Consider the following 25,365-nt stretch of genomic DNA (forward strand, 5'->3'; position numbering starts at 1 on the left):
GCAAGGAAAAGGTTCCGCCTCCGCCTCTCGTCGTGGTGGTGGTGCTTGCGTTGTCGATGTGGTTTCAGCTGGTTCCGCCTTTTCGGCCCCTCGGCCAGTACGTACACAACCTATACAGCGCCGGCCAAGCCGCCGTCGAAAGGCCGCCGATGCCGGCCTCACCCCGTAAACACACACACGCACGCCGTGCTTAGCATGCACGGCGCAACTCCACACGTATCACACACAACTCCCGAAAGGCGCCGCAACGTCTCTCACACTGGCACGCACAGAATCGAATTGGACTGCTCACTACATACAGCGAGGCTGTGAGCGGGGTTTTTCATACTCCGCAAAAAGAAACCGGTCGACGCCCCTTGGCGGCGGGGGCTGCATTCTTGCGGTTGGTTCGTATACTTGCTCTCAAGGTGCAAAAGCGGAGGGTTATTAACCACAGCGAGTAATTGTTATTGGCGAACGCGCGCCTGTCACAAAGACCTGGTTTATATTCGTTCTAGTGGTGGATGACGGAATGAATAGAGTGCGCGCGCTTTTGTTTCTCGCCGAAGCTGGCGCGAGCTCCCCCCTCCCCCTTTTTTTTCCAGCGTGCGTGGCTCGGGCCAAGTCACACCCATCAGTGTGGAACGCGTGCGTAGGAAGCTCTCATTGTGGATGCAGCGAGCGGCACTGCAGGAGAAGTGAGCCTTCGCGGCCGGCCGGGATAAAGATAGATAGAGCGCGGAGAAGAGAAATGAAAGATGAGGAGGCTGATCGCCACGGGAACCGACTAAAAACATGAACCTCGAGACTACAGGTCGTTAGGAAGCGATGACTGCACCATGTACAACCGTCATATCCGTGAGAAAAAGACCTCAACGATGCATATAGCTGTATATATCGTGCACGAGCCCGAAAGCGGCGACTATACCCTGAACAGAAAGGACTAAAATGGGAGTAAGCTCTCCTTTAGCTCACTGCATTTTATAAAACGGAGCAGCCCAGAGGAGAGCTTAGTCCCTTTTTAATCCCATATGGGCGTATACGTTTTTAGAGTCACATCACAGTTTAAGTGGAGATTAAACAACGCTTAACAAGCGGAGAATGCTTAAACGTATCGATGCTCTTGTCGATCGGACCTTCATACCAATCCTGTTTCGTGCCTGAGCGCCCACCACCATATGAATACAGAAGCGATGCCTTCGTGCTGCTTGGCGTCTATATTCAGAGGCTGGCGCTAGAATTATGCCATTCCTAACCTTGGAAATATAGTCACGACCTAACAGGGCTGCGCCTTTATCAGGTAGCCTGGGCCCGCGGGCGTATAGGTAATCGATGAGAGCTAATAAACACGTTGTAGTATATGAGCTAAACTTTATCAGTAGCTAATCACGATTGTAGTGAACTATTTATCTTTGGTAACGATGAAGGTGGGACTGCTCGGCTGAGCTGGATCACCACAAATTGTGATATAGCCGTATCATGTCCTACACGGCAAAACAACCTTCACCAAGTATTTTGATTCACAGTTGGGAAGTTTCTTAGCAGTCAGTGATTGTCGATGCCTGCGCGGAATCTATTGCGAAGGTATGATTCGAGTTATTCAAATCTAGCAATGAGTGGATAAATTTATTTATAAAGAAAAAAGAGCCTGTCAATCATACTTTCATATATGTAATCATAGCTATAGAAGCTAGAAATCTGCACTGAGCTGTTTGGAGCAAGCACCGGCCAAGAGCACGCAATGAACCGGTTTTAATATAAAAATTTTTCGAGATAACCGGAATATGTCGTTACGCGTGCGCCCAGCAGCGAGTTTTCAAGCTCATGCGAATAAGACTTTGTAGGATGCATGCCATGTTACACTGAAGTTCCCCCTTCTGAAAAAAAAAGCTTATTGTCCGTGCATCTTCATCAAGGGGAAGCTTTGGGCCAGTACCGCTCGTCCTGTCCTCTTCTCGTTCTTCAGTCCTGTCAAGTTCGCGGTTATTCCTCCTCTCCAACGTGCATCTTCATGTTCGACAAGACAAATTACCTATTGAGAAAGGAAATTAGGTTAGGCTATAGGTTAGGTTAGGTTAGGTTAGGACCGTCGGTATCAGCTCTAGAGAAAGCAGTTAACATCCGCTTGAGTGGCAGAGACAGCCTCCTCTCACCTGCACTTCCCTCACCCACTTGCCATGAAAAGAAGGAAATTGTGAGAGTCCGAGAAAGCGCTGTTCTGATTCTAAGCACTCCCACCTCACTGACCCACCCACAATCTCGACCTACGCTTTGGTTTCAGGGCACACGATTTGGAAATGACAAGCGCGTCTAATCCGCTCTAATTCGGCAGTGCCACACCATGGACTCTGGCGCCAGTTCCCCGCGAATAAAACAATAACGAGTGTCCGACCCAGATGGCAACCAAAGGAAATGTTCCACTGCCTACACAAGTTTTAATATCTGAACTTATCATCCCTCCTCTTCATTCGCAAAGCCCGCCGTAATTAATCACGCGGTCACACCCAAATAGTGTGGCGACAGATGCAATGCTGCTCCAGTGTTGTGTACCACTTGCCCGCTGGTTGTGCCGTGAACGCTTGAAGCGCCTTCCGAATGAGTCCGTATTGAGGACGGTGGTGGCCACTGAAGTGCACTGACAAACATCAACAGGTCGCACAGATAGCACCAACCGGTGCTGTGTCCTTTACTTACGAGGTAGCCCCTGTGATGTTTTGCAACGGACTGTGACAGGTCTTGACAAACGAGCTTGTTCCGGCCCTGTCGCAGATCGCGCCTGCCCCTCTGCAACCGGCCGTACTTTTATCTCCTCGACTTCCTTCAAATGTAACCTCCATTTCTTTTAGTTTCAGCCTAGAGCCGCGGTTTTTCAGTCATTAGACGTTGTGACTAGAGATAACGCCTATACAGGGCAAAATGAAAGCGAAAAGGACAGGGGCGGGTTTCCTGATTAAAAAAGAACGAAGAAATAAATGAAACATCGTCACCCACGTAAAAACTTCAATGCACTGGCCCGAACAGAAGCCGTCTCGTACGGACTCTGTTTGCTGCGCGCGTTTCAACACTTACTCTATGCAGGATAGCACGTTTTATTGGTCTAACCGCGCCTCCGAGTTCAAGCTATTACGCAACCCTTTTTATTGAACTAACGAAAGAACTTGCGTGAGATCAGATAAGAGCGCTGAGAATGATAGCAAGACAGTAGTTGCGCGGCGCTAAGAACTCAATTTCTTCAGTTAGCGCACGAAGAAACGTTTTGATAACGCTTACGCTTTTTAGTTAGGCAATTCGTTTGGCTCACCAAAATCTTAGACAAAGAAATCCAGTAAAGCCCGGTAACTAGAAAATAGAACTGCGACAAAATGACGTCTTATCTTAAGTACAACGGCTGCCTGTGGCCCGCGTGGCTGAAGCCTACGCCCATGTATACCTCGTTTCGGGACTGTTTGGCCCAACCAAGCGATGCGGGAACAGCTTCGGAAAAGGAGGCGTTTGGTTTTCGAGAGTCTGTTTCTTTCTCTCTTAACTTCGATCTCCGTTCGACCAAGCGGTTCAGTTAATCTACCGACGCGCGTGTTTTAATTTACGAGCGAAACCAGTGCGGCGTGCTACTACTGCCGTTATCCTCGATCTGGACCTCGCTAGAAGCGCTTCTCAGTAGCAGAAAATAAAATAAAGTGGTAGAGAAAGAAGCAGTTTCGTTTTAGTGGCCGTCGTTTGCATGCTAATAAGCAGTTTAGATGCGTACTCTAGGCGATGGAAAAGAAAACATATGAGAACGTTTTGTCTAAGGCGAGGCTGGCGGCCGGAGGCCCCAAGGGCCTTCGATTGTTGAATTATTTTTACCTTTCCCTTCGTTTTATTTATTTGTTTATTTATTTCGGAAAGGGGGGGGGGGGGGGGCAGACGGTCAATTCTGTAAGAAAATAAGATGCCAAGGCAAGCTATAAAGCTTCCGCTTAAAATTAATTCATCGTCGCTCTAACGGAAACTATAAGTGCGAGGCGGCGGCTTCCAGGCGTGTGCGGTTGGCTCACATGAGCGTGAGAACATTACTTACGGAAACCGTCACCTCGCGTTCGCATTTACCTCCCCCCTGTGAACAGCTATGTCATGTATTCTTCTTGGAGAAGGATCTTTTTATAACGCCCAATAGGCGTCTCAAGTTCTAGCCAATCGTGGAGTGTTGTTTTCCATTTACAGCCTGCTCTATATCGGACAGGGTTCGACGTTTTAACCTTGAGACCTTTTTCTACTAAGTAATACAAAATGCAAGAAGAGCTTATAAGTGATGTCAGCGAGGCTTCTGTCAGGTGCAGTAGTCTCGCCGGCAAATGATTCATCACCGGGCACCAGGCCAACGGTCGAAATAAGCACAGGATTGTTTGCACGGCAGAGGAACCTCGGGCTTCCTGACTCCAACAGCTGCACTGAGACGAACGAACTGCTTGACTTCTTGGATCATTATTGAAGGAACAAGAGGGATAGGGCGCGAAATGCAGACAGGGACGGATAGAAAAAGACAGGGCATAGCGCAAGCCCTGTCTTTCCCTATGAGTCATTATCCGTATTATGCCCTGCCACTCTTGCTAATTGAAGCTATAAGCCCATCGATGGCAGCTTGCGTTCGCAAGTGCTAATGCTGTTCGCGAAAAAATGCGGTCCATGTAGAAGCATAAAAGGAAATAGAAATGTTCTGCGAGTTTGTACATCCGTCAAGTTGATAAAGGGGACCGTTACGACTGTGAACATACATTGGGTCAGTGGAGTGGATGGCGGTCAGTGTTTCTATTTCTGCACGTGTCTTGCATAATTCAGCTCTAGGTTCTGGCTTTTTTAGCAGTCACCTTGTAGCCACGAACTCCAGTACAGCGTGTCCCTTTTCAGGAACAAGCAGTCATGTAATACGCAACCGCAACGATATGATATCCGTCTAGTCTATACCTGCTTTCGTTTGTAAAGAAATATTTTGTCTGATCTTTTGTGACTGGTCATGTCTGTTCTAAATCATGTACAGTCAGCGTCAAAAGTCCGCAGGATGCGTGTGCTCAGGCATAAATTCATTGTCGCGCTCCCTCGCGACCCACTCGGCTGGTGATCATACCGGCGGATGCAGCGTGGACGTCCCCTCATAGTCAGGCATGTCGGGGAATCGACTGGTTTGCGTGCCTACACCGATATAATTCTTCCTCCGCACATCTACCTCCCGTAAACATTAACCGCCGACTACGTATGTTTTCTTCGCTAAGTATACGTCATCCGCCTGCTGTGGGCGCTCATTCCTGCCGTTTTATTACGAACACACTTCCTGCAATAAAATGGATGGGAGTCCAGAAAAAAAAAGATGAAGATCGCTGTACTGCGGTAGTGCGGTAGTGCAGCAGGGTGTGGGATACGCACCATCCAGCGGACGCATTCCAGGGCCCCCATCTGCGCGGCGGCGTGTAGTGGCGCCATTCCATCGCGCGCCCTCAGGTGCAGGTTGCCTCCGGCAACGGTGACCAGGTGTTGGAGAACTGCCACGTGACCCTCCTGCGCCGCCAGGTACACGGGCGTCACCTGGTTCTCCATCGGGGTGTTGGCACTGCGCAAGGGAACAGAAGGCGGCGTCTGTAAGCACAAGGCGCCAGGTTGCTTAAGCGACTGCAGTTAGCCTGGCGTCGATGAAATGTACAATCCTTTCTTGATGCTAAATCCTTACGCTGGGGTAAAGAGATGACAACGATGTCCGTACCGCACACCTACCCCGGACAATGACCTCTCCTGCAGGATTATTTAGACTACTTGCATCATCACCATCATCACAGCAATAACTCTGCACCACTATCGTCCACTGCAGGGCAAAGGCTTCTGCCATTTACTACCATGTTCAGACTACCCTGTGGCTCCAAACTTCGAAATGTCATGCGCACGCCTGACTCTCTGCCCCCCCCTTGCTACGCTTGCCTTCCCTTGGAAGAGACTTCGTCATACTCATGGAGGATCGGTATACATGGACCAGATCACTACAAACGGCGCGTTCTTGAGAAAGCCAGTTCCCTGTTCCACACATTCTCTAAGCTTTACAGGATAACAATTTGATTCGCGGGGAGGCGAACACGGGAGCTTCCGGTTACTACAAAACCACAGCGTCCACTGCGGCCCCATTTGGGCCGCTCAGAGTCCGACATACAGCTGGCAACGTCATAAAAAACCCTCTCTTCTCTTACGCAGTATGAGCGCGCATAAGTGAATAGCGTATATTACTTGCGCAATTCACAACGAGTGCTCTTATCATTGGCAACCGTTCTTTATGCCAATGCTCCCTGACCGCGTCAGGCGCACTTCGATGAGGGCAAAACGGAAAAGCGACCGCGCGTAATGGGATTTCAAAGCACGTTTAACAAGTCCCAGCGCGTCAAAATTAATTCGAAGCTCAGTACAGCGGCGTCCGTCATAACCTTCGCACTTGTTTGATCGTAAAATCGCAGCCGTTCTCTATATGCAAATGCTAAACGAAATGTCGGTGCCTTGGTACTTGTCATTAGGAGGAACTAAAAATCCAATCCTCGCATTTATGCCGCTTTCATGTGGCTTTTCTAGTTTCTTTTAATATTTTTTTTTTCTCAGTTAACACGTCTTACGGGTTCACGTAGTCGCAAGCGCATATCATTAGACATGTCTTCGAGGGCAAGGAATTTGTGCCTCGTGAGTAGCAAGTCAAAGCAAGCGAGTCGGGTATTTTTGTATTTATTGGAATGGTTAGCGGGCCTTCTTGATCCCTGAATGTCCTAGGGCCACTATAGTCCGTACTCAGCGACGGATGCATGCTTGCATAAGAACTACGGCAATCCTTTCAGTGGGATTTGTTCTTTTTGCAAAAGACAACGGTGCAGTGCAGTAAGAATTAGTGTCAATATTCTTTTGTGTTTATTTTCCCAGGAACCTGGGAAACCAGTCTCGTAGAGAGGACGGAGGATGTTGTGCTTAATCTTTGCGTACGTCACAACAATGCCCAGCATTCGCAGCATTACAATATCCTCTCCTCAAAAACCGAAGTTAGTGCACACGTATCTTGAGAATTCAGCCAAAGTGTGCTACGGGTTCTTTCAACACACTACCAACTCTTCGGAAGCGAAAACAGCATTCCCTACACTACATGAAGCGTTAAACATATTCAGGCACGCCACGGATACCCGACAACGTGGCTTCAGCTGATTGCACTGTTCAGCAGCAGAAATTTATGCCTGCAGTTTCCGGTATCCTGTATTTGTACATAGTGTACATTGCCGCCCTGCCCATATCCTTTCTTACTATCGTTTCATCCTTTCTGTCCATCTCCCTCTTCTTTTATTCCCGTCAGCCTCAGCTCAAGTGCTTCAGGTTTCGATGGCAGATGCCGCTGCTAGCAACATGTTTCCCTTCCGTTGTTATTTTATTCAATTAATAAATAGCCACTGACAACAACAACTTCCGGTAGGCATAACGGACAGGCAGCAGTGGTCTAGGACCTCCAAGAAGGTTCAAGAAGGTCAGGAACTCACCTAAATAAAAAGAACAAAAAGTCCAGCTCATCAGCTTTCACTTGCTGAAGTCACGTAGGAAGCTTTGGATCAACCACTAAGGGTGGCTCAGAGACGATCTTTATAGCATGCGCTTCTGCACAGTTTGGCACTGCAAACACACACTAGACCACGTTGCTTTTGTCTAAACAACGTGCATATATCGATGTATTCCATCATCGCACTGATCTTTCCGAAGACCCAAGCTCCGCACGAGGTCGTCAGGCGAGATTGTCCAGTGCATCCTGCCAGAATGGCGCCCCGCTACGCGAATCAACGGTGCTTTCGAAGCAACCGGCTCCACCACATCTCAAAGGACTCGCTTGACTTCTGAAGCTACCGGGCGCTATGGAACTATGGGCACAGCAAAACGAACGGGTGCCAATCTGGCGGCAAGAATAAACGTGAGCATATTGATTAGCAAACTTCTTGCCCCCCTTTTCTGCATCATATATTTAAGACAAATTTTCACCGGCAGACACCGTTACAAAAGTACTAAGGAGTATAACGAAAAGGAAAACCTCTAACCCGGCACCACTGGAAACGTACTGACCAACTCCTTTTATCATACGCTCTGCATATGCCAACCCGCAATATTTTTTTCCCTCAAACACCGTCCCTCTTTGAACCCTGTGTACGTAATTGTATAAATTCCCATAGGCATGCGCAGAAGAACGGCGAGGGGTGTATATGTAGCTATGTAAGCAATGGACCCTCAATCGCCATGAGAGAGAGAGAGGGGGGGGGGGTGCAAATTTGCATCCTATTGTTTCCTGATACTCAGCAGATTGAAGAGGCGCTACCATAAAACTCCCTGCGATGACTCAGCGGTTAGATCACTCGACTACTGATCTAGGGTATGCGAGTTTGAATCTGGCCACGGCGGCCGCGTTCCGGTGGAGGCGAAACACAAAAGGCGCCCGAGTGCTGTGCAACGTCAATGCAAGTTAAAGAACCCCAGGTGATCGAAATTATTCCGGAGCCCTAGGTTAACGCATCTCTTTCTCTCTTTTTTCATTCCAATCTTCCTCCTTTCTCTCACGGCGTGGTTGAGGTGTCCTCTGAGATATGAGGCGGCTACGGCTCCTTTATTTTCCTGATAACGAATCGTTTTTACCATGAACGTCCGCCCCTCCTTATGAAGAGACCTGTGCACTCCAATGAACAAGCCAATCGCTTGGTCAACTGACTAATGGGAAGGAGTCCATTGACCTCTGGTACGGGATTAGATTCTCTTACTTCAGCAGCACGAACTTTACGGTTACTGAAGTGTCAGCAGTGCATGTGAAGTGGTCAATGTTGGTTCGTTAGCGAACAGCTGTTCCCTACACCATGGCGTTCCTTACTTAAGAGCAACAGAATCCATCGCAGCCCTGAAACCAGCTCGCATCATCGTGTCGACCTAACCAACATCACAGTCACGGTCACGCTGTAAATATAATCTTCCATTCTATCCTCGCTTTCATTCCGTTATGTAGGCCGTTGCCGGTTTCCTTTTCAGAGACGTCTAAACAGAAAAGGAAAGGCGCGCGTGAAAACCGAGGGACGCCCTCTCCGCCGCTGCACGCATCGCCGAATCCGAGTTCCGACACGGCGGTCAAAGTGGAACGAATGCCGCGAACGGCGCACGGAGGAGACCCGCGCTGCGGCCGGCGTTGCTCTATTTGTCTTCCTAGGAAGAAGAAGAAGAAGAAAAGGAGGAGAAGCGGAGGAATGATAACAACCTTGGTCCCCGCCGCCGACTAGCGAGGGAGTGAGCGCGCTAAGTGGGGGCCATTGTGCGATCGCCGCTGCTCCCTGCGATCGCCTCCTACACACAACTCCTCCCAGCTCGAGTCAAGAGCACGGCACACATAACTGGAGCCCGGCAACGGGCAACGGCCACTACGCCTGCGCGGCCACCGAACTTGGCTGCTGCGCGAAAAGGGATGCTCGAAGGAGGAGGGAGCGGAGAACTCGAAGAAGCAGGCAGCGCACACGACTGTGTTTAAGGAGTGATGATTGTTTGAGAAGGCGGAGCGGGTTCGCGTACATTGTTGACGCAGCGCGCCGACTGAGCACCGTGTACGAAGCAATGACTCTCTCAACCGGTAGGCATGGGAATGTTCGCCCTCACCGCTTCCGATGAGCATCGATGTCGCGGCACGCACGGGTGATGTCAGCCTCTACACTTTGCGCTATTCGTCGTTCGCTCAAAACTCACATGCCGCATGTTCTCAGTTCGTTCACTTCTCTTTATATGTGTGCACTTGTACAACGGGCGCTTCTCTGAGCGGCGCTGACATAACGATCGTCTTGAGAACATTTCGAGCCCGTAATTCCCGGGCATTGGTGTTAGTCATGTCGATCTGTAAGATGTATACGGTGAGACAAGAGTTTGCTCATGAGCGTCATGAGATATTTTGCTTTTCACGGATTCCTTTTCCCGGAAAGCACGTTCTGCATAGAACATTAATTATCATCGTAATAATACCATTACCACTGTTATCATCATCGTTCCCACAACCACCCATGCCACACCACCACCACAACTAAATATCTTGTGATGCGCAAGCTGTGTACAAGCTGTGTGCAGCTGTGCGCAACCTGTGTCACGTACATATTGGTCGGAAGACGCGACTGTGCCCGGAATAACAATGCCGAAGTTTTCACCAAAGACCTTATCCTGCGACGACTTAATCTAACCTAGAACACTTCCTCAAGTGACTCACTCGCCAAGGAGAAGAAGACCGGTATAACCAACTCTCTTTCTAAACAATCACGTGCTCTAGCTGTAACAGATCAACCGCCGACAATGCCAGCTGTAACAACATAAAATAAATACCGGTTCTGGGTCAAGTAGGAATCAGTAAGCTTGGCGTGTTCGAAAGCGAAGGTCTTATCGCCTCTAAACAGTGGAGATAGTAAAACGAGAAGCCCAGACCATTTCAGCGGGTTACATTGTTGCGAACTGTGGACCATCCTCGCTCGAGAGACGACACTCGCCGACGGTTCAGTGCAGTTCGCTTGCTTCGATGACTCGCTTCGATGTCTGCGCAGAGCTACGGCGCGACGCGTATGCTGCCTCCCAACGATAAGGTCAGAAGGAAAGCAGTCGACGTGTTTTGCCGCTGCTGCTTGTGTTGTTTCACCCCGTGCTCTTGTTTTCCCGTCTTGCCGGTGTCTCCGCGGGGTCTTTGCACTCCGCGTTGTTTTACGGCTTTCCCGGTTTCTTTTCCTTCTTTTTCGCTAGGGCCCTTGCTAACTTTTCCCTTTTTTGTGCGTTTGTGTTTTTGTCGTCACACTTTCGACGCTGTTTTTCACGACACATAATCCTCTTCTTTCTCTCTTCTTTTTTGTCTTCTTCTTTTTCTTCTTCTTCTTGCTCTTTCCGGCAGTATTCACCCAACCGCCTCGAAAGTATACAGTGTTTGGAGGCATTCGTTACCTCATTCGCAGTCATTTTGCTTCTGAGCTACCCGTCGTCTTTTTCTCTTCTGCTGTTTTGGTGGCAGTTTCTCCTATTCCTTACTTTTTTTCTTCGTTTTTGATTGAGTGCGTCGGCGTTGTGGAGTCACTCCTACTTTGCTTTGTCCGTTCCCGAGGCAATCGTTACGTCCCAGTTGCGTTTGTAGTTGTCGCTCCCTTCTAGTCAAGTTCATTGTTTCGGAATGTTGTGCCAGTGATTTGAACTCTGCTGCCTCTAAACCGTAACGGATTCATTCTTCTTCTTTTTGCTTGCTCTAAATATTCTTCTTCTGTATTTGTTGCCCCTACTGCCATCGTCTTGGGTGCATTTTTCTTCAGCAGAATTTTCAGTTCTTTTCGCAATAGGGCTATGATGCGCTGCGGCCATCCCACAGTCATCTTTTTTCTCGAGATGTATACGGTTCAAATGCACGCCCAGATTGAGGCAGTTGTTGTTTACCTACGGAGCCCCCCCCCCCCCCCCCCCCACAAACACACACACTTTTTTTTTCTAACCTCTTCCTCGTTCTTTTACGCTGTATAAGCGTATATACAAACCGTAATATGTCCAGTACTTGCCATTACATTTTTGAACGTGACGTATATGAGAAAGCTAGGGATTAGGGGTAAGTTGGTGTAAAACACGCGCACGCACGCACGCACGCACGCACGCACACACACAACACACACACACACACACACACACACGCACACACACGCAGGAATAATAGGAGGCTATCGGGACAAGGTGAATTCAGCGCGGTTGAGGATGATTCTGATAGTGACGATGATGAAGACCGAGTTGGGGCTTTATGACCAAGCAGTCTGTGAAGGCTATAATGAAAAAACAATGGTTTTTGAGGGAAGGAAACGACGGAGTAGCTGTCTCACGTATCTCAGTGGACACCCGCGCTCCCAGGAAAGCGCTGAAGTAGCTGCTATGTCATCACGTTTTGACGGAAATGAAATATGTGCGGTCAGACAGCATTCCAACATTCGCAGGAATATAATTATTCCGTTTTTGGAAACACACAAGGCAAGACATGTAGAGGGACACACCTGCCAGTGCGCCTGTGTGTGTCCCTTATATAAATCCTTACTTATATAAATCCAGTCAAATTCAGCTTTACGTTTCCAAATTTCCAAATTCGTACGATCCGCATTGCGCCTTCTGCGGTGAAATGGCTAACTTATACCACATGGTATGGGTATGCCAGAACAATCCAGGTATTCCAGGAATCAATAACCCAACGATTGAGGCGTGGGAAGCGGCGCTGTACAGCTCACATTCAGAAAACCAGCTTTGGCTGGTGAACCGGGCAAGAGCGACGGCAAAAGACAATGGGCTCCTTGAATGAGGGCGCACACAACAAATCTCGATTTCCTCTATGCATTAAACGTTTTGTTTTTCTCTCTCGATCTCTAAGCAAGAATAGTGTCACAAAGTTATACCTAGCGGTCGCTGGGTTCGAACCAGGGGACGATTTTGGAACAATTCTGTTTCGAGTTCATTCTTTCACTGTCCTATACAGGAGGCATAACTGGCTCAACTGACTGACGCCAGGCCGGTCGCTAACGTACAACGCCATCTGCCAGCTTCGGAATTGAACGTAGAGGTGACCAGTCGTGAAGAAGCACCCAGCTGAATGAAATAAGAATAATTTCGAGAAGCGAGCCCAGGGTCCATATAATAAAGCGACACGTTTCCAATTGTATACCATTTCTCTCTTTCTTTTTTTCGCTCTTTCTGACAGGCTCGAGTGACGCCACGCCTACAGCATAGCCGGGTTTGAGGCAATGACAAAGAGAAACCACAGGGTGTGGCGTCGCTCACGTAAATCACAAATACCCGAAAAAAAAAATGAAATGAATCCCACCAAAATTCCTTTATTATACAGGGCCAGGTCACCGTCAGTCGTTCACTGCGTTTCTGATGGGGCCGAAATCACAGAAAGCATGGCTCATCATGTTGACGTTGGCGTCACTGTTGTCGGGCGCTGCACCCGTTGGTATTTGTAAACTCGCTGTCAGTTTAGCGGGCCCTCATGAAGGATGCATTTCACGCCGCCATTCTCCAACTTATCTCGGCGAACTTTCGGGGCACGAGGAGAGGGCATGCCTGTTGGCATTCGAGTCGCCCCTTCGCCGCCGCGAGTTCGATGTCTCCGTTCAGTTTCTCCAGATCTCTTCAAGACGCGAGCCGTTAGGGTGCCCCCCCCCCTCCCCCCACGCCTGACTTCCCCCCTTTTTTCTCGCTTTATTCGTATTGCCGCTTATCTCGAAGCCGGTCGTAGCGCGTCGTATCCCGGGCAAGGCCGAACGGGGAGGTCGGCGACGCGTCGGAAATGCATGCGACGGCTGCTCCGCTTTGCTGGTGGCACAGCAGCTCCCGGTGTCGCTTAACATTTCAAACAAGGAGTGGAGAGTACGAAAGGGCGGCAGTCAATGTGTTTTCTTTCATTTTCCTTTCCTTCTCTCATTTTTGACGTCCTCTGAGCCTGTCTGTTTTTCCGCGTCCTTGTTACTGTTTTGTTCAGTTCTTTTTTTTTTTAACGCGATATTTATTGCCAAAGGACGTAAAGGGGGCAGGTATTGATTGTTCTTTTTGTGTTTGTATATTGCCGTTCCGATTTCGTTTCACTAATGCTGCTGTGTGTTCACATTCGCTCGCGCCGGGCTCGTCGTGAGTGAAGGGTTTGCCCCTCGCGTGACTCTGTTTTCCACGGGGAGAGATTTGGAACGGGTGATACGCCCCCCCCCCCCCCCCCCCCTCCTTTTTCTGTAACATAGCGTTCGAAAAGCGAACACGCGTGCAACAACGTGCAAGTGTGGAATCTCAGCGCTGCACACGGATGTTCACTCCATATGCGGCCGAGGCGGCACGACCGGAAGCAAGACGGAAGTGCCCCCGATCATTGCAAACTTCTTCAATAAAGGGCAAGAAAACTGAGCTGGAAGAAGGTCCAAAGCAGTTTACCACCTTTATTTGTATTTATTTGCACCATCCCTACTTTCAGCACAGCCCCAAGAGCTTCGGTGTGCGCGATTACAGTGCATCAGGGAGGGGAGGTTTCCAGATGAACTACTGCAGATTTTTCTTTGTTCCTCTCCGGTTATCTATCGGGCAAGTCAGATAACGATCAGACATGATGGGCCGCCTCATACTATTTAATAAGCAGCTGGTCTGCCTCTGTTTCGCTGAGCAGATTTGCTAACAAAGGAGGAAATAGGTGCTTTGACCTTATCGATAACCCTTTAGCCGAAGGCATCACGAGGAACAATATCGCGCTGGCGCCCCTGTTAAACTCTAACTTGTGCATGCACTTGTTCCCTTTCTGAACCACTCGCTCGCTCGCTCGCTCGCTCACTCACTCACTCACTCACTCACTCACTCACTCACTCACTCACTCACTCACTCACTCACTCACTCACTCACTCACTCACTCACTCACTCACTCACTCACTCACTCACTCACTCACGCACTCACGCACTCACGCACTCACGCACGCACGCACTCACTCACTCACTCACTCACTCACTCACTCACTCACTCACTCACTCACTCACTCACTCACTCACTCACTCACTCACTCACTCACTCATGGAAGCCGAGGAATCCTGCCCCATCTCGCCGTACCCCTGGACGCCATTGGCCCACTTCACCTATCGATCTCTCGTGGCCCGACTTCTGCCGGCTTCCAAGAAGCGCCTCGCTTTCACCCGAAGTACGCAACGTCTTCATATACGCAGGCAACGCGCGACAACAACGGGGGGCCCCCCGATGGCACATTTCTTTCCTATCATCCCCGCTTTCACCGAGGAAAAGGTGAAAGGCCCGAAACGATCAGTTTTACGCTAGGGGACTACGGCGGCGGCAGGCAAGCAGGCAGGTCGTCCCCCGGCATAGATGTACGCTCCCGATGACCTTGTTAGAATCTCGACACAGATAATTGGGAAGCATCTCCACTTCTTCTTTTCCGAACTCGTTTTCGCCCTTCGCCTCCCCTGCGTTGTGCAATGTGAGGCTGAGTACAAACCACGCCTCGTGGCATGGCACGCGCAGCGCTGTGTACGCTGGTATGGCGCCGTCTGCACTTAGGAGGCGACGCACGTCTTTCGGTCTATGCACACGTGAACGTTGGTTGTGCATGGGCACCGTCTCTGCAAAGCGAGCGCCATCCATGTGTTGGAGCATGATCTTAGTACGCGCTGCCCGCGTCGCTAGATGAAAACACCTGGGTGGCCGAAAGAAGTTGTTGGAGGGAAGAGGGAGAGGGTGTTCGTTTTAAAGTGTTTGATGCGCAGCCTCCTTTCGAGTGGTGTGCATACGTGCTGCGTGGCCTTATGGACAGCGTACCACTTAGAAAGGGATTCTATCTGGATTTATTTATAGTTGGGACACATATCTATAGCCTAGAAATGAAAGACGTAAATGCAAGCGCATCTCTCACTGCCTAGTTCTAACATGTCCTCTTCGTAGATAAGAAACGATCTGGTTTGTATTTTTTATAACCATTTACTTTCTGACGAAAGGGAGAACAGCGATAATATGGCTTATGGAAGAGAGATCTGCTGGAAGAAATTTATCACCTAGATGGCCTACTACTCGACACTGAGTGGAGAGTGCGGAGAAGGAGAAAAAAAGAAGATAAATAAAAAGCGAAGGGGGGAGAGAGGTAATGATATAGCGAATACAGCGAGCTGCGCGCGCGAGGTCCAGTTTACAGTAACATATACATTAATGCGCATCTTTGCTTAGGCTGGCTTGTTTTCTAAAAAAAAAAAAAGTATTTTTCAGTTTGTTCAATTTCTCTGTGTCGATGGATGATCCACTGACCGCTTCTTCAAGTTTTGCATAAGAACAGTTGAGGATAAAGTACTGACGTGAACACTTTCGCTTTAGCCCTTTTCGTTCTAATCACAAGTTTTGCATTTTGCTCTATTTTCTCTTGCTCTTCACAGATCACTTGTCAAGGGACTAAAGTACCTGATAAAATAAACGCAGAATCTGAAGTGAGTAGGCTCATGTTGGGGAAACACTTTTTCTTCCTTCCTCTGTTAGACATATCCAGCCCAGAGATTGCTTAAGATTTACTTATTGGGCTACTTATTTTTTTTGGGGGGCTACTGTTAGGCTACTTATTTTTTCGCCCATCTTAGTGGGCCACGGTCGTGTGCGCGTAATCATGTCAACTAAAAATCAGAAAAATAAACCTTCAGTTAGTTATCAAGATGTAAAGCAGACAGGAAAGAAACATGAGCCAAGAGGGTGTACTCTGTGAAGAATTTTTTGTCAATCAATTCCTCCCCTCTTTGGCGAATGACATTGCTCGCGCAGGGTTGCCAGTTCCACTTAATATCAACGAATTTGGGCTTCTTTTTTCACCGAGCCGCCTGTAGATTTTTACAGCCGCTTGTCGCGTTTTTTGGGGCTTACTTGCACTTTTCCTGCAAATATTGTTATTTTAATGCCCATCACACGCGTTTGTCGTTAAATATACGCTATAGTAGCAGGAGTCACAAAGTACGAAACAGTCCTTCTCCATTGATCAATAATTTGACGCCTTGCCAGCACTCGTGGTTGTCTATATCGTAGTGTGTTGCCGGTGTTTTTTGTGCAAATTGGCTTTGAAGTGCCCGAAATATGGCAAACGAGTTTTGAGGTGTTTGCTGCTGGGACTTTCAACCGACATTAAAAATGTTGCAGCTATTCAACTCTAAAAACATGTATGGTTCCGATGTGGATGCGGAGGATTTTCCTGATGGGTCGAACACTACCGACGATGGCTGTGTGTAGTTGAGCCGTGAAATTAAACATACGTTGGAAGGAGTCAACAAGAAACTTCATTCATGTATACTGGCAAACGCGCAATGAACAGGGTGCAGGCTACCGTGGGGACAATGTTAAAAAGTACATGAATGTTTTCGATCAATCTCGTGAATATCGTCGCTGTTCAAAATAAAGTAATTTGATCACCTTCCCTTCGTATTTCTGTGAATTTTGGATACTATAATTAAACGATTTTCAAGAATGAGAAAGTTTGTTATCGTCCGCTTCTTCTGGGCTTCTTAGCAAAAGTCGCGCCGCTTTTTTTGGGCTTGTTTTGGGGTGGTTATTTGCTTATTTGCTTGGCGGCATCTGGCAACTCTGTTGCTCGGTAACTATCAACGGCCACTTCATAGGCGGTAGTTACGAATAGCAGAAGGCAAAAGAACGAACAAGGACAAAGAACTGTCCCGGAATGTGGCCGCTGTAGCTGTTTAGCGACACTGGTTGCGCGAAAAGATTGCGATCATGACAGCAGCAGCCACGTTTCAAAGTTCATAATCTGTGAACGTTTAATCCTGAAATTATTTCCCTGCATTTCAAAGATTTCTCGATAGCAACCTTGTGCTACCTGAAAACCAGCCGTTACTGTTTGATTTCGCTTTTATTGTCTTGTCTACACTGATAGAGTGCTTAACATAAGTTAAACGCCGGCTGAACTTCAGTGCAAGTCGACCTCCTCACGAAGCACGATTGTCAAGGCAATACACAAGGCCTTACAGGAAGAAGACATCTGCAAGTTTATGTCCTTATCCATGTTTAAGAAAATTTCTCAGACTGATCTAATAGCAGGACAACAGGATCAGATATTAGCTATAGCCTCTTTTACCTGGTAAGATCTTAGGGTAGGTCATTAGCTATGGCCTGTTCTCGTTGTTTCTGCGATCTGTTTAGCACCATTGTTTAAATATTGCCTTCAGCAACACGGCTAAAGCCAGACATCTTGCGGCTCCATGGCGCCGGTTCTGTCACAGCAATGGTATGTATCAGAACTGCACGGCAAAAGCAAACGGGGGCGAACGTTGCATTTAAGGAGTTACAAAAACGAAAGTTACAACAGATAATCAACTTACGTCACACTGCAAACCAAAAAATTCTACAGAAAAAGAAAAATGTGGAACGGAAAGCTTAGTGACAAAATAAACAAACATAAGCAAAGACATGAAACTAGAAAGTACAAAATTATAAGAGTAAATAAACTAAAAAAATGATATGGAGGTAATTTTTGTACGGTTGTCTTCGAAAAGGATAGGTTCTTCCATCCAGTTTGGTATGTTTGCTTTCAGGTTTCGTAGTACAACGTATCTAACAGCGCTGGCTACTGATTCGTCAGTTCTGATGCTCGCGAACACTATCTTTTACCGCATTAATTCTTTCGTGAACAATTTTGCACTCTACACTTACGCCTAAACTGATATGTGTTGAAGTGTGAAGAATGACAATTAGTCGCCTCAGTCAACATAAAAAGAAGCAAAAAGCAGATGATTTTCTGAAAAAGCAACACTCTCCGTTCGCTCGGGTAATTAATCTTAATTTTCACGTGCTTAAAACAAGGCGGTGGCACTCCGCAGTGGAGGCCTCAGGATTAAGTTCGACTGCCTAGGATTCTTATACGTGTGGCGAAACATATACACATGGTTGTTTTTACGTCTCGTCTCCATTTAAATGCTTTAGACTATGCTGGTATCGAGCCGAAGAACTTCTTCTCCGGTGCCACAGCGGCAGGTCCATTTCTTCTAGCACAGGACGGCGTTTACGCTATGTGGTGCTTCGCGGGGGCTAAAATGTTCAATCAACTCTGCGCACGACAAGGTCATCTGAAACATTACACCGACTTTTTAAAGCTAGAGCGCGACAAAATCAGCGAGAGCCGAAAATTAGCTCAGACACCGTTCGACGAGTGGGGGTGCGTATAATGAACAGTAGCGGCACCGAGAAGCCATGGCACCAATGTTTGGTATTCCCGATACGTACACACTCAACGCAAGGTAGTGCCAGTCTATAGCGATAAGGGAACTGCAAGTTGGAAGAAGGGGATATCAGAAAGTCATTAATCAGTGGGCATTAATGACAGAAAAAAAACTGGCAGCACTGAGCTCGACTTGATCAGCATCATTAATGTAGCCCCGCAGTAAACGTAAAATAAAGGCATCAGTGCTTGGCACAGGGAGTGAAACGGCACAGAAATGGCCGCCAACAATCGGTAATTATCGGGTCGTGGGCTCAGAAAGGAGACACGCTGAGAAAAAACGCGATCAGGACAATAAAGCTGATCACCTTCTGCGACTGCGCCCGACACGACCACCTATCGCGTATCGCACAGTACATGCGTGTACACCTGTTCCCCGGCACCGGCACCCACCGCGGACCACACCTATAAGGCACGCCGCGCCGCATTTCGCGCACATACCGCATGCAGTGGCGGCAACGAGTGCCACTGGAGATAGAGCATGGGCAATAAACGGATGGCCCGCGGGGGTTGACCATGCTCTAATTACATGCATGTTCGTTTGTGCACTCACCACAACCTCGACATCTGGCGGTGATGGTGCCAGCTTTGGAGTGAGGGTGTGTGCGGGTGCCATGCGTTCCCAAACGAAAGAGAGGTCTCGGCGTGCGCTAAGTGAGGGCCATTGGCATTTGGGAGCGGCCCGCTTTACACTGGCCAACGCCCGTGTTATCTTTTCACGGGTAGTACACATGCACGGCTGTTCACTATGGGGACAGCGGTGCGCAGTAGCCCTGAAGAGAAAGCGCTCGTGATGGCTGACTTTTATAACTTGTTTTCCTTCTGTGATTGGTTGTTTAGAGACGCTAAGTGCCGGCCCGCTGTTGCACGGTGATCGACGGGCGTTATCGATATCTAGGCTCGTTTATGTGAAGACATTATTACCCGGCCAATCCACGGTGTGCAATATATATAGATGAATGTAAAGTACGCCTGTAGAGTCGGCGCCGCGTGCTGCACGTGATAGCGCATAGATATTTCGCTCGCAAAAAGTGGTGTTTGCTCTCTACGCGCTTTCGTCGAGGGCAGATTAGAAAGCGTACTGCGATTTGTTTCTTCCTTGTTTTTTTTTTTTTTTTTTTCCACAGCTGACACCCAGATCTTTCATGTTGAATACGGGGAAGAGCCGATAAGGTCGTCCTTAAGCGATCCGTGATTGAAGTCATTTGAGATCAAACGCTGTAATTATGCGCTTGTTTGCTGTGCCAGCGCCGGATAGGGCGAACGGTTTTTCAGATAAGCTTGATGACTGCCTAGGTCATATAGCTACCGTTTGGGGTAGAGTTGCATGCTGGGTAAGATTGCAAGGAAAGGAAAGGTGCACGTCGGCACAACGCGCATAGCCGAGGATTACTGACAGCTGCTGTTGATTGGGAACTGCTGTAGGTCAGTAAAGAAACCTCGAAGGAAAAGATTTCAGGAAGAGAGTGAGATAATACTTTATAGATTTTTTAAAAATATTGGACGACTCAGGTGGGTGGACTCCTTAGTTCAGAACTCCGGTGGCTTAATTGCGCTGATGTCAAGACGCTGATGCCTGTTGTCTGACTTAGGCCCGGCTGGCGCCTTGCTGTTACGGACAGTTTTTTCATTATGAGCACCTCGTTATAAACAGCTACGCTTAGTTTCTTTCATTATTTGTGAGTAGTTTGCAACTCGCCATACTGTCACTGTCGTTGACGAAGTTTCGCACGTAAGGCTCCTATCTCCAATTCGAATCACGTTAAACCAAATGGACTATGAGCGTCACCGCCCGTGCTGGGCATCGGCAATTTATTCGCGAATTCGTCGAAGGGAATCGCGGAACACTCTCTCCAACTCCTACATAGCGTGGCATTCTCGCACCAACGTATGACCCCTTGGAACGTTAACCGATAAAATCAAAACCTCTTCGAACCAGAGAGGTGTAAGTGACTGAGCGGTACAACTTCTCGAGAAAAAAAACTCGCACATGGCTGGTATGCGCGTACCGAATATGCGCAGCGCGAAGTATCACGTGTCCTTACACAGCCCGGCTTGCTAGCGAGTTGCTAATTTACATCCGAAGCCGAACAAAATAACAGATTATATATAATCGAGACATTCAAGAACGATTGCCCTGTATACGCGCCTAACCCTCGCATCACATCGCTCTAAGCTCTTCTATAACGTCGTTCCAAATTTAGATGCAAAGCCACGACCCAGCCGCCATTACTCAGCCCATATAGAGCGGGAAGCGCAAACTAATGCCTGCCCCATCTCGAGCTTTAAAATTCACCGTATTTTGCGGCATGTAAAATACGCCACACCCAATAAGAAGAAGGCACTTGAACGGGGTTACGACGTGGATGTTTTCCGCAAGTGCGCATTGCTCGCCAGCGCCTATCAGATGGGCGACTCTGGTATCAGCGGACGCGCGGTTCTATTAACGAGGTGATCCTCTTAGGCGAACCATCCAGACCTTGGAGCGCAGCTCGCGCTTATCTTTATTACTATATATACTGCATATATGCTCGATGGCCTGGCGCGATCGGTCGGTTCGAAGCGCACGCTGAAAGCACATTCTCGCATCAACACCTTTTGGCTCCTACACCTCGCTTTCGTAAACACGTGCTGTCGTGGAGGAAATTCGCCTTTTTTATGAGGACGAAAGTTGTTTTTTTCTTTTTATATCTGGAGTTGTGCCGCTTCGATGTATATGAATGTCACGCACACTCACATGCCGCAGCGAAGGAGCGACGCTATCACGTGTGTATAGCCTTTGCAGGCTACTTAACTGTAGCGCTGAACAGTTCGCTTTTTATTATTTGTTCAGTTCTTGTCGTTGCGAACGCTGGCGGAATCCCAAGCGTCCTGTCGCGTTCGCTGTGACGAGAAGATGACGAAATAAAAAGCAAAAAAAAAAAAAACGCGCCTCGCTGCCCTGCGTGGGCTGTTTTCCAGCACTAATTTTTATTCAACGAATTCTACCCTCTGCGAGCGGTTTTTGTTGGGTTGGAAGAAGGCAGTAGGGGAAAGGGAGATGCGGTAAAAGGCGGTACTTTCATGAGCTTAGTCCTCAGGGAATCAGGACAGTTGGATGAGGAAGCAATTGTGCTGTCTACAGTGGCTCGACCTGAAAGTCAAGAGTGACTTCAGCTCACTTTTGTTTATTTTTTTTTTCATTCATGCTGTCGGCGTGAGCCAAGACAGAAGTTTCAGGATGCGTACATTGACGGTTATTACGTATTTGAAGAAAATAAAATAAATGAAATTTTACACCTCGCTGGTAATTGCAGTGTTAATTATACAAACTGGATGCACAAAATCTCCCACTTTAAGGGAAAATAACAACACAGCTTTAATTATCATAGAACGGAATCGAATCATAATTCTACAAGTGCATGGGATAACAGGATTACAAGCGTTGTCTTAATTACACCGCAGGCCATAGATTTATTATATAATTAAAAAGTACTTTGCCAAAACTTTTTCAAATGTTACAAGTTCTGTAAGGATGACAATACCATTTGGTAGCCTGTTGCACTCGTCCATTGGCTGAACTAAAAAGGAATGCTTGACCAAATCAGTTCAGTAGTCTAATGGTTTTGTATGTTTCATTCGGGAGTGAAAGATAACGTCGCAACCTTAACCATTGTTAAAAGATAACTTAACCTCATCTTCACCAAGCCTCGTGAACAGTGCATCCGCACGCTCTGTGTACGCAGCGGCATCTGTTCCTTCAATCTTTTCATTCACATTCAGCGTCGCAAGCACACTTATAATGTTTACGGCTAAATGCCTTGAAATGTGAAAGAAAGAAAGAAAGAAAGAAGGAAGCAAAGAAAGAAAGAAAGAAAGAAAGAAAGAAAGAAAGAAAGAAAGAAAGAAAAGAAAGGAAGAAAGAAAGAAAGAAAAGAAAGAAAAGAAAGGGAGAAAGAAAGAAAGAAGGAAAGAAAGAAAGAAAGAAAGAAAGAAAGAAAGAAAGAAAGAAAGAAAGGAAGAAGAAAGAAAGAAAGAAAGAAAGAAAGAAAGAAAGAAAGAAAGAAAGAAAGAAAGAAAGAAAGAAAGAAAGAAAGAAAGAAAGAAAGAAAGAAAGAAAGAAAGAAAGAAAGAAAGAAAGAAAGAAAGAAAGAAAGAAAGAAAGAAAGAAAGGAAGAAAGCTTGATGGTGGGTGGCTAACGAATGCATTGGTGGTCTTTCCTACGTGATGTTAGCCGATGGCATATCTATTAACTCCACTGACAGGGAAAACTGTGGCGCTGTCTGAGTGGTTACCAAGGTTCACGCTCGCACCGATATGGCAACTGTCGGCTAGGCTGTAGACAGTGAGGTCAAGTAAGGATAGTTCAGGTTTTGCGGCTACGAAAACCAGTGACACAGCTATTTTCATGTGTCGGTATCACCAGCGTTATGTGCTCAGAGGTGCACTGCGAAGCGCAGGGAACGAAAGACTGACCGTTATAAGCGTTATAAGGTGACCTGCTATAGCGCAGTGAGTTGGAGACGAAGGGAGAAAGAAAAAAAAAAGACGCTATCTCTGTCGCCATAGGCCCGCATTTGAGGTAGAACTGATAACACTACAGCGGTGTTCTGGATAGACAAGCATTCCTTTAGGTCTATATACACTGTATATATCCTTCTTTTATTTCTGGCGTCTCTCATAGCCTTAGTCGCTTTGGGACGTTAAACCCCACAAACCAAACCAACCTTCTTTTATTTCTAGATCTAGCCTCCCTCGACGACAGGCGACGATCGATAGTTAAAGGCATTCTCTCTCGGCCTTCGACAATGCTGCAGTGTGACGGGACACCAAACACAAGGACACATACCCTCGAGGAATTGTTCAGAAAACAAACCGCCACCCGAGGCACAGCCCGTAGCGTGACAATCGCGTCGACACTTCGTTTTCTTTTTGTCCTCGCGATGTGACAGAAATCTGGTCGCAAAAGGCGACGAGGTATGCAAAACTGGCTGCCAAATAGCGCCGATCGTAATTGGAGCAGTCGCGGAGCGGACAGCTGCCGCGCGCGCAATTAACAGGATCCCACCGTTTGTAGACGCGAAATGTGCCAGAAGGTTTTGCTCTAGGGCGGTACGGGAGGTATGGGCAGTGAACAGCTACAGCGATGCCTTTGGCTTCTTGGTACCTTATTTGTCCTTTGGCTTCTCAGTGCCTTACTTTTTTGTTATTTTCTTTGGGGGCAGCTTAACGAGAGCGAGACAGAGTGGACACCGGTACTCCTTGAGCACGGTGTGGAGCCCACGTGTGCTTCTATACGCGTCCTGGTAGCCGGCGGCCACGCCTAAGCTAATACCCCCGCGGTGTGGCCTTTGTGCGGCCAATGCGCCGTGCGATGCGAGGTTGATGGTGGTGGGTCAGTTTAGGGCTGCTGGGGACAGGCGCAGCGAGGTTTCAGGACAGGTATAATTAGCGCTTGCTTGCGCTCGGCGGTGGTCGTTTTCACCTTGTACGGACAAGACCGCTGCAGTGCGCGCAGCATAAGGCTCGCCTAAGTGGATGTATAGGGTTTCGCGTACACGTAGCGTGCATGCAAACGTTGAAAACGAGCGGTGGATCGGCCTCATAGTTGAACACCGCGGGTATAAGTGGGACGCGGACGCGTTATGCAATGCTGATGTTTATTTTTTCCTTTGCTCGCATTGCAAATAGTTGCAATGCTGACTAGCTTTCCTCTCGGGGACAGCGATTTGACGAATAGATGGTGGTGCGCGCTTCTGGGTAAAAGAAAACAAAAGTTGTATTTTTGGTGCATGACCTGTCGTCGCGCCCAGAGGACGCCCAAATCGCAACTAAGAAGCCCCTACGATTAACGGTTGAAGTAATGAGAAACTATGCTACGGTTGGCTGCATCGCGCGACCGGCCTCGTGACGTTTGGGACGATGAATGGGCCTGCGTTAATAGGGTGTGTGAGCAATGACTTAGTGGCACGTGGGGACTAGGTGTGTGTGTGTGTACAGTGGTTGTTCTCTTGCTGGTACAAGGAGCCAGTTTGTGTACGTGTCGGTGTCTTCCGTAGTGAATGGACTGCGAGCGGTATTTTAAGTTCGAGGTAGCGGCAGGGTGGAAAATAAGGTTGGACAGGGGACCGGGTCATTATCTCTTGGTCGACGTCGTAGAGAGTACACCGTTGGTATGTGAAGAGATGCTTTGAAGTTGTGCCCTAGTTTAGGTCTTTTCGGTGCAGCGGGTTGACCCAACTGCTAATAGCAATCGTCCACATCAAACCACCAGGGCGAGCGAGTGTGACTACTGCAGTGTTCTCTACGAACAGTAGAGCGACCACTTTTATTTAGAGACTAAGAAAAGCAGTTCGTGGTAACCTGTGCCACGAATCATAGTCGTGCAGCGCCATTCCTAAGTAACGTGTTTTTAGCAACGCGTCGTAGCACTCAGCCGTGGCGCTGAAAGCGGGCTGAAAGCTGGGGCGCCCCTGTACAGACTGTCGGGAAGAGAAACCAAAGTATGCGACTGCAAGCAGCAATGCATAAGTGTACGCGAAATCATTATGCAGGAACCTTAAAAGAAACCCGACGTCCGGACTATTTCGCCTTAATTTCGGCAGTTATTCCTGAAGTGAA

At 48.0% G+C, this 25,365-nt stretch overlaps 2 protein-coding genes across 2 annotated transcripts in view; one reads left to right on the top strand and one right to left on the bottom strand.

Annotated features, from left to right (window-relative positions):
* LOC149364493 (uncharacterized) overlaps positions 1 to 25,365 on the bottom strand; it is a 164,214-nt gene that overhangs the window by 86,377 nt on the left and 52,472 nt on the right. Inside the window, exon 2 of the mRNA XM_089574451.1 lies at positions 5,380 to 5,563. Coding sequence (XP_089430577.1) covers positions 5,380 to 5,563 — 184 coding nt within the window. The remainder of the gene's footprint in view (positions 1 to 5,379; positions 5,564 to 25,365) is intronic.
* LOC149364494 (lactosylceramide 4-alpha-galactosyltransferase-like) overlaps positions 1 to 25,365 on the top strand; it is a 166,930-nt gene that overhangs the window by 59,448 nt on the left and 82,117 nt on the right. The window lies entirely within an intron of this gene.

This window comes from Amblyomma mixtum, chromosome 2 (assembly GCF_055824585.1).
Source record: "Amblyomma mixtum isolate Tamu chromosome 2, ASM5582458v1, whole genome shotgun sequence".
Lineage (NCBI taxonomy): Eukaryota > Metazoa > Arthropoda > Arachnida > Ixodida > Ixodidae > Amblyomma > Amblyomma mixtum.